This window comes from Nestor notabilis, unplaced genomic scaffold, assembly GCF_000696875.1.
Source record: "Nestor notabilis isolate BGI_N333 unplaced genomic scaffold, ASM69687v1 scaffold445, whole genome shotgun sequence".
In the NCBI taxonomy this organism is placed as follows: Eukaryota; Metazoa; Chordata; class Aves; order Psittaciformes; family Psittacidae; genus Nestor; species Nestor notabilis.
In genome coordinates, this window is record NW_009928623.1 from 110,786 (window position 1) to 123,748 (window position 12,963).

General features: G+C 45.6%; 1 protein-coding gene across 1 annotated transcript in view; it reads right to left on the bottom strand.

Moving 5' to 3' along the window:
- Window positions 1-12,683, bottom strand: part of LOC104405761 (voltage-dependent T-type calcium channel subunit alpha-1I-like) — a gene marked incomplete at its 3' end in the record, with an annotated part of 122,836 nt that extends 110,153 nt beyond the window's left edge. The window contains exon 1 of the mRNA XM_010014569.1: window positions 12,403-12,683. Coding sequence (XP_010012871.1) covers window positions 12,403-12,683 — 281 coding nt within the window. The remainder of the gene's footprint in view (window positions 1-12,402) is intronic.
- Between the last annotated feature and the right edge of the window lie 280 nt (window positions 12,684-12,963).

Sequence of the window (12,963 nt, forward strand, 5' to 3'; positions counted from 1 at the left end):
GCATCAACCTAGAAGAATTAGAAATGAGGAGGTTGTAGCACAGGACAAAAAATGTAAGGAAACAGCAAGAAGACTGCTGCTTCCAAAGGCTGTTCCTGTATAAAACAGCTGCGGTACCTCCTCAGGCCCCCTCCACTCACTGAAATGCTGTTTCCAAAGAGGGCTCCAGATAGGAAGACAAAAGCAGTTGCCAGCACAGAGGCTGCTAAACAACGGGTCAACAAGGATGGAGAAGAGGAGCAAACTCCAAAGCAGGGAAGGATCCTACACCAACAAGGAAATTAATCAAAAAGGATCCACAGAGAAAGAAAAAGGCAAGCAAAAAAATTGCCTTAAGGAAAAAAATACCATCCTTCATTAAGAAATATCACAGCTGGCCAGCAGCACTGAGCATCAGGCGGTACCAAAGGCAATATATTATTACTGTTGCGCTTCTGTGAGAATGTCTTTTTTAATAGAATTCACTTATGACACAAACACTTTCCAGACCTGGACTGAATCTCATATATGAACAAAGCAAAGCCTGCCAGATCACCCATAAAACCAGGAGACTTAAAACAAAAATTGCATCACGAGTCAATAAATATGCAAACAAAAAAGCAGTGATAAAAAATCATAACACATCACAAAGCATGCTTTTCCCAAATAAGTTTTAGCTTGATTATTGTTACAATGCTTGTTAACAATGCCTGCTAGCTGGCTGGTAAATGATCTGGAGTACATTCTGTAGAAAATAAGGACATTGTATTCATAGGGGAGCTTATTGCTGCACTAGAGTGCTGAGTTCTTGGCTGAGAAGCAAGATGCAGGATACAGGTAAATGTAGGAAGCATCCTTTCGGGATGGGGCAAGGCAGATTTGCCAAGTCCACCTTCATGGTGTTTTAGAACACTCGCAAATAATAAGCAGGGCTTGGAAGACACACAGAGATTTTGGATCTGACTTGAGAGACTATCAAGCTCCACATGGAAGAAAATATTTCTGTCACCTCAAATATTGAGCTCCTGCCTTTTCCATGCCATGAAACAGAACAGCTGCTGTTTGTTACAAACTGCCTGTTTCAATAGGGAGGTTAATATTTTCCCGTGTGTTTCCATTCCTTCCTTCCTTGCGTTTGAGGCAAATCTCATAGCCAGCATTACAAGCACTGGATTCAGCAGCTTTCTCCTGGATGAATTTGTACTGGTGTTAGCCCTTTTCAGGCATGACTCTGAGAACTGAAATCCCCAAAGAGGTACATTCGGTTCATTCTGCCTCTTAAGACATCTAGTTACTTCAAGCTACAAGCCATCTGAAAGCCCTCGTGGTATTTCAGCTTTCATGCTACTCTGGGAAGGCAGCAATAAACAGAAGTGGATTATTAAAGATGAAACAGCTCTTACAAAGATTTGGGGGTCAGGAACAAGACTGAGACAGGCAAACCCTTGAGAACGTTGCCCAGCTTCCAAGGTGGGGCATAGCACCCAGGAGACCACAGCCATGCAGCTCCCAGCCAGCATGCTGAGCTCATGTGTGTTTGCATCTGCCCACAAGAGCCAGCCCTGGTGAGCAGGGATTAGCAAAGAGCCAGCTACCTCCCAGACAGAACCAGGGCCAGATGCTCCTGCAGCTTCTCACCCAAGCTGGCCAAGGGGATGTTCACCTCCTAGCACCCTGCTGCTGTTCCCAGTAAGGATGTAGCCCTTGGAGCCTGCCATCCTGCAACCAGCACAGCACGCTCCTGTACATCAACAGCTCGCGATAGGGATATCAGGGACACCGCTTGCATGTTGCAGGGTACAGAAGGATAGCTGCTGACCTGGGCTGGGAACAAAATGCTCTAGATGGGGATGGAAGCAGCCTGTGAGGTTAGGGAAGCAGGAATCCCACCTCACCATACAATCCTTCCCACGGATAGGGGTAACCTGCTGTTTTCACAGGTACCCTCTTGAATCTCTGCGGAGCCTTGGCCTTTTCCCTCCTTCTAACTAAGCCAATGAGTTATGCCCCCAAGTTTAAACCCTACCTTCCAATTCTTCCTTTAGCTCCTGATCATTCCCCCCAGGAAGCCAATTGTCTGTGATACTAAGAAGGGATGGCTAAGAGGGGCACTTCACAGAAAGAGCCAATTCAAGGGCAGCAGCAATCAACACAAGACAGGCTGCTAGCAGTGAAACCCGGGAATGACAGCAAGGGAAGGAAGGAAAAAAAAAGGAGAGGGAAAAATGACAGACTGCCACAGATGGAGAAAGGAGAGGGGAGAGACAGGGTGGCTAGTCACAGGAGGGGCTGCTAGAGGAGCTGTGGGGACTCAGCATCTTCGTATCATATGGGAGGAGGGGGAGAAATGGCAGCTTTTATAGACTCAGGCACAGTAGGTGATGATGAGGGGAGACCGGGGGAGAGAAAACTGAAGGGAAAAAGGATAAGCAAAGAGCATGGTTTTGTATCATTAGTGAGGACAGATTTTTGTGCTTGATGAGTGGCAGCACATAAGTGTAAATGGCACCACTGTCTCTGGGGACAGATGGTCACCCATATCCCAGCTCTGTGCATTCCCCGTCCCACCTGAGGGAGTCATTCCCTTCCCCAACCTGCACTGATGCAATGGTCAGGGAGAAGGCTGGAGAAAGAAGGCAAGGATGGGCATCCTTCAGGCAGGAAGGCCGAGCTAAACTCTCCATCCCCACCAGCCAACCTTGAGGTTAAGGCTTGGCAGATGAAAGCTCTTCCAACAACAACACTGCACTCAAACTACAGCTCCCAGACCAGCCAACCCATCCAAATGCCTATTCAGGTCTTCTAGCAGGAGGGCTGCACTGCCATCACACCACCTCTTCACCCACTTCACTGGTCCTTGATGGCAGTCAATAAAGATCAAGCACTCATGCTGATTCTCTCAGATCTATCCTTTGATACCATTGATTACAAGGATTTGTTGAGATGCATGCCAAGCTCAGCAGGGATTTGCAGCATGGTGCTGGAGTAGCTGTTCCTGAACTAGACAAGCTCCACTTATCACTGGCCAGTTTGCTTTAAATCTTCATAATCACACTTCATCTTTTCTTGTACAAGTCCAGCTGCACTGTTACCTACCTTCCTTGCTCATTTCGGCCTCCTTCCCTAGCTGCTGGATACAACTCTGCTGGTTTTATTCCACCTGGAATAACAAACATCTCCCTTGACTAGCCTGTTCCCTCCTGCAAAGCTTTCCCTGAGATGATCTCTTCTCATTTCTGCAGTAAAGTCTAGAGCACCCCTCCAGAGAGGAGAGGCATGTAGAGCACCAAAGCCAGAATCATTCCCTCACTGATGAAGGAGTATGGCTGATGTGGGGCAGCACAAAGCCACAGCCCAAGGATCAGCAGCAACCAAGGGCAGGGCAAACCCAAGCCACCAACCAGATCTGTCCCTTTGAACAGCCAGCCCTGCCTAGTAGCACTTCCCATATGCTTCTCAGCCCTCCTCCTGCTGCCCCCAGCATCAAGAGGCTGCAAACCCTGTTTCAGAGAACACTTCAAACAATCTCCAACGCTCCTGTTCCATGGCAGACAGTGAAGCATAGGAGAGGTGGTGGCATGGAGATGTGCAAGGGGCTTGGGGAAGGGGCTGGCCAAGGTGTGTTGGCATGACCGGAACCAGTGGTTTTGCCAGACCAGGGAAAAGTGAGCACAGGACAGAAGTGCGTGCAAGCTTGAGCCTGGTCCTTCCTACACCTTCACCTTCCAAAGACATTGTGTCTCTAACACTGTAAAGATCTTCCCAGCTTAGAGGCTGACAGTTTGGCAGACTCTTTGCTCCTGTTCTCTCCATAGGTCTGAAAAGGGCCAAGTTTTACATGCAGCCTTTCCTCTAAACCAACCTGGGACCAGCTGCAGGCCATTTACTGCAGAAGAGCTGCACCTCTGTTAACCATTCCTCACCTGAAGCAGCTCCTGTCAAGTATTACACTCAACACAGCAAATTCAGCTGGCTGCAGGCCCTTCCCCATGGGCTGGGGTGGGAAGAGGGTCAAGTCCCCATATAGACAGCTGGTCAATTTGTTAGCTGTTAATTGCATTATTTAATTCACATTATGACAGAACATGCAATTAGAGGTCCAGTCAGAGTATTTTATAGTCTTAAACTCAAAATGAGTATTTCTATTGCCCTTTATTTCTCCAAGAACCCCCTCCGGCTCCCTCTCAATGCCGTGCTCCAGTGTTCACAAAGACTGAACAAGGCAAACTGACCATTTTTCAGAGAGGTAATGGTTCTCATCTCCAAGGCAAAATATATTCCAGTGAATAAACACAATATGCTCCAGAAGGGGTTTTCAGCATTTTTTTTCAGTTCAGCAACACACTTTGTGGAGGGATGGGAAGGTCCCCTGAAGCAGGCACTGCTACCGTGTTCAGCTGAGCACATCCTTTTCCTCTGGCCTGCCACTCAGGCATACCCCGGGTTGACATGAACCACAGCCTGCACTGTGCTATGACAAGGCAAGACCAACCTTCCCAGCGTAGCCTGAAGAGCAATAGCTGGTGCAAATAGGTCTGGTTTTACTAGGTATAGCAGAACAACACTGACTTACATGAGGCAAAGCTGAGACTTCCATCTACTTTCTCCTGCCTGCTACCCCACACCTTCCACATTCATTGACCAGAAATTCAGGGACCATACTAAGATACCTCATCAAAAGCTGTTGCAGTAAGAGTTTTCCTGAAGCATCAGGGCAAGGAACATTAGTAGGTCCTTCATTGCTTTTCACAGAATCATTTCATAGAACAGAATTTCAAACCACAGAATGGTTTGACTTGGAAGGGACCTTAAAAATCATCTAGTTCCAACCCCTCTGCGATGAGCAGGAACACCTTCCACTAGACCAGGTAGAGCAGTACAACATACACACAGCAAAGAAAAAGAATAGCACTCTTCAAAATATTGAAAGGAGGCTGTGGTTTGGCAGTTGGCCCTTCCTCCAGCAGTAGCAATCTATCCTTCAGTAACAGGGAAAATGCTGAGCTTTACATGAAGACAGCAGGGATGCACTAAGAATTTTTTCAGCCTTATTTCTGATTTTGTTATACTCTACAGACATTAAAGCTTCAGACAGTCAGAGCTCTGTTTGTGCTGTTGTCCTGCTTCATTTCCAAACTGTGGTCTTTGACTTCTCACTTTAAAAAAAAAAATCTCCAGACAATAAGGTAACGGGATGGGAGGCAGTCAGATATACTGGCTCAGCATCTGTGCTTAGATACACAGGGCCAGCTTGCAAGCCAGCCAAATTTAGACCTCATCCCTTTATATCTGCCCACTTGCCTGGAACTGCGTACATCTCGTACACCCAACTCATTTGCAAGCATGCAAATCACCTTCAGACTTATCCATCCCTCGTGTGCTACTAATAACAATGCACAAGTTTAAATTCCATTTACACCATGGCTGGCTGTGCAAACGATCCCTCTAAACTTCCCGTAGTAAACCTGCACATCAAACGACCCACACTAATAACACTCCCTTGTCACTAGTTTTGCAAAGGCAGCTTCCTTCCCAGCTACTTATGCACGTCCTGAGCACTACCATGCTCCCCCTAACTGGGAAAAAGGGCTTCTATCCCACGAGAAAAGAAAAATAAAAGCTGGTATTTACAAAACTACCTATTTCCAACGCAGAGTCCAGGCAAATGGTGCGTCTTCCTCTCCTCCACAAAACTAAGTTTGCCCAAGATTTCATTATGGAAACTCTAAAAGGTTCAGGTGGCACCATTTATTTCCAAAACTAAACCTGCTCCCTGCTTTTACCTTTGCCACTCTTCAGAGCACTTAAGGAACGAAATAGCATAGGAATCCTAAAGGCAACCCAGGATGCAAGCCAGCAATCCCTACAGCCTGCTATCCAAAAACTCCCTCTCTAGTAAAGAAGGGAAAATAGGCACCCTCACATATTGACTTTGCCCTCTGAAGGGCAGGGTTAAATTAAGCATGCTGAATTTCCTGCTACAGACGGCAGTGTGTCACTTATCTACAGAGACAGCCTGGATGCCTGGTTTTCAGACTGGTAGAGTTAGATGGGGCGAAGCCCAGCCAGCTTCCCAAGAGGAGAATTAACAGCAAAATTAAGGGGCAGTTCACAAGTGCAGGAAATGTCTGCTTTAAAACACATTGTTAACACAAAAAGGGGAGAAGAGTAGTTGAGGATGGATTGGTCCTGGGTACATGGCAGTGTTGGCCCAATACATTCATTGTCTTCAAATATCGATCAAGTTTATGGACAACTGTCTTATTAAAAGTCACCCTTATTTGCTAATAGCAGATTTCATTCTACTAGTAAGGAGCTTGGCCAAGTGACAGAAAAGCCAGCAGAATCTAGAACAAGCTTGCCCCTTTTAAAACTTGAAAAGCATAAGGCACATGCCCAGAGCAATGCCACCACCACATGTCCCCTGGAGAGCTCTGGATCAGTTCAGTTTCCCATAGAACAGGAGCAACTGTAAAGTTGATTTAGCACATTATGGACTGCAGAGAGATTATATCACCTCTCAGAGAAAAAAAATTCTTTCATGTGTTGGATCTTGGTTATACAGATGTGTCTGTTGGCTGGAAGGATGTCTACATAGATGTGTAATCTATAGAAATCAACCCATTCCTAGGGGCACAGTCACAACATTTGCCTAGTTATCTAGAGCAATACAAAGCTGTCAAGTCCTCAAATAAGTGTCAGACTCTTCACCTGTCTTCTGAGCTGGATTTACAAGGAGAGACATGAGAGATTTGTCTTTACAATGGAGAAGCAGGAATAACATGCATTTTAGTTCTTTCCAGGTATGCACATAAAAGCTGATACTGCTGACCCCAAGAGTGAAAAGTCATGATTCCTAGGCCCTCAAGAATAATGAATGCTGCTTAAAATTCATAAGCAACTCAATTTTTGATGTATTATTCTACCTTCTGGCCACACTTACAAGCTTTTCTTTACTTACTAGAAAGGCAGGAATCTTTCCCCTCCCTCCCCCTTTATTTTTTTATATATACACACAAGTAAATGTACACATATGAAAAGAAAAGTAAACCTCAGAGAATTACAGGAGTTCAAGCCTTAAGACAAACATCAACTAGTAAAAGACTTGCAGTAACCTTGCAGCTGATATTTGCTTATTAATTAACTACATCCAGTTGTTATGAAAACTGCATCCAGGGCTTAAGAGTATACAAGGCAACAGCTTAAGGCAGAAACAAGTACAACATACTATAGAATCTGCACATGAAGTTTCATTCACGTAAAACCAAGTTACCCAAACTGATATTTGACCACCAGGGTGCAATACATAACACACCTATTCAGCCAAATTTTATTAGTGAGCAATGTCAGCCCCCCAGCCATATGCACCACCTGAAAAGCAGTGGGTTTGGCAGCACAGGGTCCCCATGCACCATGGCATCACTTGCTCAGCGTCACCAAGTATCAATTACCAGTCCACACACACATGATTTTCTTTGCTTGTCCAGCATTTGATTCCCCATTCTGCTCCCACCGGTAATGCCAGCACGAAACACCACTATTCCCATTGCCAGCATTCTATACACAGTTGGCTTGTACACAAATCATATCTGCAGCACCAGACAGGGAAGAGGTGGGGAATAAATCTGTGGGTTTTCTCAGTTTCCCATCAATATGCCCAAGGCCAGTCCTGTTTCCTTATGCACCAAGCACATCGACCAATCTGATACACTGCAAGTACAAGTTACAGGAAAGTTACCCCCAGAAACAGGACTTTCAGGATCAAGTACAACGCCAAAGCCCCTACTTGGAGGATCTTTAAAGCGTAGGAGCTACAAGGCAGCTCCTCAGTACATATGAACAGTCAAACTGGCTTCAAGATTTCAGAAGCCACCCTGCTCTACACCCTATAAAACACAATTCCTGGTAGTAAAAATTAAATGCACCTGTAAGCTATCGCACAACTGGGACCTGACCCAATGCTCCTGCATCACTGAAATCAACTGGAAACACAACACTTTGCTGCCTGAGAGCAAAAACAGAAGCACAAGTGGCTAACATACTTCACAAATGTTGGAAGGGGCTGGTATATAACAAAAAGCAAGAAAATGACAGAGCGGTGAACTGCAGAGCTGTGATCTGCAGAGACTACCTCATTACTGCTATAGTTTTAGCATTGATTTTTTTTTAATAGCACACTTCACTTTTGCTCTCACTGTCATGTCAATATTATAGATATGACAGCAAAGGGAGATCTGGGCCTCCTGGAATGGCAAGAATTTCTGTTAAGGAAACGCCCAAAGGACAAACCAAATCTATTGTGTTTGATCCTAGGGATGGATGAAGTGTAAAGTCTTTATGGAACTCCAAGGAGTCAAAGAGCAATGCAGACATCCAAGCACCTCATAATCTTCTCATAATTTGCCAAGTGCATAAGGATCCATTTGTAATGGTGCCATGTGGCATGCCCATTATTGAGTCCCAAGCACTTCATAAATTCATAAGATGAATGCTACACAGTTCTAGAAACATGTTTTCACACTTTTCACCCCATTTCTCCTCCAACCTAAACTTGAAATCCTAACTGACATGGAGGTTAGGTTTTATAAAAGGAAAAGTCCCACAACAATCTTACAGCCTCTCTCATAACCGTATCTCAAATATTGACCCCGTTAGCATTGTAGCTGTAACAGCCCCATGATCTACAACTCAGAGTGGTCAAACCTTCTGCCTGTTAATCAAAATAGAGATCAGCCTCAACAAACTGCTTGGCAGATTGCTTACATGCTGCATCATGCCAGACTCCTTTTGGATAAGCACACTTAGCAGGAGCCAAGCCAGGCTCCAGGTGTGCAATGTACTGCATACACAGCAGTTACCTGGATCTAAGAAGGTTAATCAGGATTTTTAAAACAATCTGCTCCTCAATAAATTAGGGCAATTCAAGCATTCATTTGCACTGTATCTAAAGCCACCCCAGAAATATGTTATCACCTAACTTTAAAGTATCAGACTGCTTTTCACCACACAGCACCATGGTAAAAAGCACAGTTAAATACTCCCTTTGAGGACAAACACCACAAGGTTCACATGGGACATAGTCCCTACCTTAAAAGGGACTTAGAGTCTACAATTTTTGCAGAAACAGCATTACACATTTATACGCTCATATGCATCCAAGAGTGATTCTAAAGCAGGGATGTAAGTGGTTCTTTCTCCTCGTACTGCACTGCAGCAAAAGAATATAGCAGTTGTTTAATAGCACATAACAGAATTGCAGGACTGCTCATGGAAGGAAAAATAATCTTCAGGGGAGGGGGATTTAAGTAGGTAGAATGCAATTACCTAAATTGAAATGCAGTGGTTAATGACCTTGTGCTTACAAAAATTGCTACATAGTCCTTAACGATCAGAGCTTCCATTTTAAGTCTCATTGACAGTACTTCCATAACAATGATTATGAAACTCTGTCCTAGTAGAAAGTCAATGAGAAGGATTAACAGGCTTTTAATTAATGCACCATCTTTTTTGCTGAATCTTCAGGAAAGGACAGGCATTGCCCTGAGACAGTGACTCAGCCCCTGCTTTAGATGGTGCATTAAGAAACCAAATAGCTCAATATAACAAAGATTAAAAACTTGAGTCAGGAGAGAAAAGGAAAAAACCAAAAAAAATCAAACTAAACCAAACAGCCAGCTGTGTAAATTCTTAGAAGACTTTCATAGAAGCATCCCTTACAAAGGGGGTTCCTTCCCAGCCAGGAACAAGACCACAGTAAGTGTTCTGACACCAGGCTATGAAAAAAAGTTATGGGAACTGCTTACTCCACGATCCACTCAAAATCAGAAAAACATAGAATCAATTGGGTTGGAAAAGACCTTTAAGATCAAGTCAAAGCTTCACCCCAGAACTGCCAAGGCTGACTCTAAACCATGTCACTAAGGGCCTCATCCACAGTTTTTTAACACTTCAGAGACAGTGATTTCACCACCACCCTGGGCAGCCTGTTCCAATGCCTGATCACCCTTTCAAGTAGAGAAATTTTACCTAAACCTCCCCCAGAGCAGCTTGAGGCCATTTCCTCTCATCCTATCACTTGTTACTTGGGATAAGAGACCAGACACCTCCTTACTCCATCCTCCTTTCAGGTAGTTGTAGAGAGCGAGAAGGTCCCACCAAGGCCTTCTCATGGAGCATTGCTTGGCAAGCTCCTCTGCCAGCTTCTTCAGCACTCTTGGGTGGAACTCATCCTTGAGCACCTTCTTGATGACCACTGCCTGAGCTTACCTTTTAAGCTTGCTGGGCTTCTGGGCCCTTCCTGCACAGATTACCATGATATGCTCTGGTCACTGCACTCCCAGGGCAGAGTTTTGTCCATTCAGAGGTGGTGGTCATCACTCCTAGCTCCTGGACAAGCCCTGGCAAGGGCTTGGGGCTACCTTCCTGGCTCTTGCCGCTCTGGAACGAGACTTCTGGACACTGCTTTCCCAACACTCTGGTGCTGAAGGCATCTGCTCCGAAGCTACACATCTCCTAACTTGACACAGCTGAGCTGAAATCACACGTCTGAAACAACCCTTTCAAAAGGTTTCCAGCATCCCCACCATTGCCCTTCACCCTCTGGTATCACACGTAGCCAGGTGTAATACCATTAACAGGTGATTGAATGAGGTTTTTTCCTTCTTTCTATAGTTTCTGCTATGAAAAGGTCCTTTTCAGAGTCAAACACCACACATTTTTGAAGATTAAAACAAAAATAACTTTTAAACACTAAAATGCCCATATAGTGCTCAACTCTGAATAACATATCTCCAACAACTTAAAGCAAACTCCCTGCTATGTACCAAATTGGAGGGAATGTTTTGACTGACTTTTTAGCCAGGAAGACAGATGAGCTCTTCTCTTCTTCCCCTATTCAAGAGCAAATCATCATTCCAAACCCAGGCCATCACTGTTCTCTTATTTTCCGAATCCAGCCTTTTCATTGAGACACAAATCTCTCATGCTTTATATTGAGTCCACCACATGCTGGGATGAGATTCCTGGGCCATGATAACTAGTGCAGACACACAGCGATTGAAAAGCAATGTATAATTCAATGTGATGTTTTTAAACTTTAAGGAGCAGCTAGTAGAAAGGAAAGCAGAAACCCTAAACGTCCAATAAGTTCTCAGACATAAATTGTGTTCAAGACTACAACACCTTTATAAGGGCTTCTGAACTTTAAGACAATTGCTCAGAGTTCTTTTCCTACATTTGAAATTGAAACAAGTGTTCAACCATCTGAGGTCATTTGTTATTGCTGACAGCACCTTGAGACTTCACCCAGGGTTGGGCTTTTGAGACTGAAAAGGCTCTTGGAAACATTTTGCAAGTCTCTGCTGTGTGCCCAGACACTCAGATATATTCTATAAGCCAATGCATCAAGTCTGTAACAAGCAACCTCATAGATAATACCCACCTAACTAGGAACCAAGAAACTTCTAGGGAAAAAGTGCTATCACTTGATATTTCTGGCCAGAAGAAAAGGTTCAAGTAAAACTCCAAACCAACCTTTCTGGTAATTCATCTTCGCCACTTCCTCCCCACCATGCAGAGTCCCACAGTCCAAAGAACAATAAATTCCCTCCACCTGTTTTTTATATTGCATCAGGTTGAAGAGCCACAGAAGCCTTCGCTTCCTGGCAGCCTCAGTGCTGAGTTGTGCAGGTGATCATCATTTGCACTGATGGGTTGCAGGGGCCTCCTTGCAATCAATGCACTGAGTGTGAACAGTGACACATGTGTGTGATTGCTGACCTCCTGTGCAAAGGAAGGACATGCTCATGTTCCAGAGATCTCCCCCAGGGCATATGGGGCTCAGAATCAAACTTGGAACAGATTCTGCCATTTGTTCCTGGCCTGGCATCATGCAAGACATGGGTAGGACAGTGACTTGTCCTAGATGAAAAGGCAAGGGGTCACCTAGGTATCCTTGCAATCAAGGTCTAGGAGCAGTGGTTCCCTCACCGAGGGCAAGATGAGCTCGCACCAAAGCCTCTACACTCAGAGGGAGGAGACACCTCTGCCATCGGTGGCAGCCTACTTTTCAGGCACCAACTCCTGGCTAGCAACTCACGCTCTGTCCCAGGGCAGAGGTGAAAATGAAGCCAGGAACAGGGAGAACAGGCCTTTCTCAAATGCCTCGCTTCCCCCGTGCCCTCACCCAGCCCCCTGTGACTGGGGCTGTCAGAAACTCCCTCTGAAGTCCCCTCTTTCATAATCAGCTACTTTTGACCACACACTAAACCAGCTGAGGTTCTGCTTAAACACAAGCAAGGAACAAATCAGGTCATTAAACATGTAGGAAATGTCATTTCTTACCTGCCAGGTGGCCTAGGAGGGCACAGAGAGGGAGGGATGGGGTGGAAGGGAGCAAAACAAGGGGCAGCTTGGAAAGGATATGGGTTGCACACCATTTTGATGCACCAGTTCCGTGGGCTGGTGGTCTGCTTCAAGCAGAAGAAGACAACCGGGGCCAAGTCGGGGTAGGGAACATCAGGGTCCGGTGGGGATGTGACTTCTTCGTCCTCACCCAGCTCCGGGGAGGATGGTGGCTGCTCTGGTAGCGTTTGCTGCTCCAAGACCCCCAGATCCATGGGCTCCAGTGGGCAGATGGCAGAGGCGTGAGGGGGCTGTGGGCCTGCAGGCCACGTGGAGGGAGGCTGCGGGACGTACTCTGCCATGCCAGCCACAAGTGAGAACTCCTGGAAAGGATGGGAGAAAGAGAAACAAAACCCACATGAGGAGTCAGCAGCAAGAGCACAGCACAGTGAGCTCAGAACAGGGCAGGGGCTGCAGGACTGTTGGCTCTGACAAATGATAAATCACTCTTTAAATCATCCCTGTAGCCCCTGAGACACCTTGGCATGGTGCTGCACCATCTCAGGTGATAGTGCCAACCTTTTTTGAGCCAGCCTGAGCACCTTAATGGATCTCTTTGCTTTGGAGTGGCACGGGTCCATC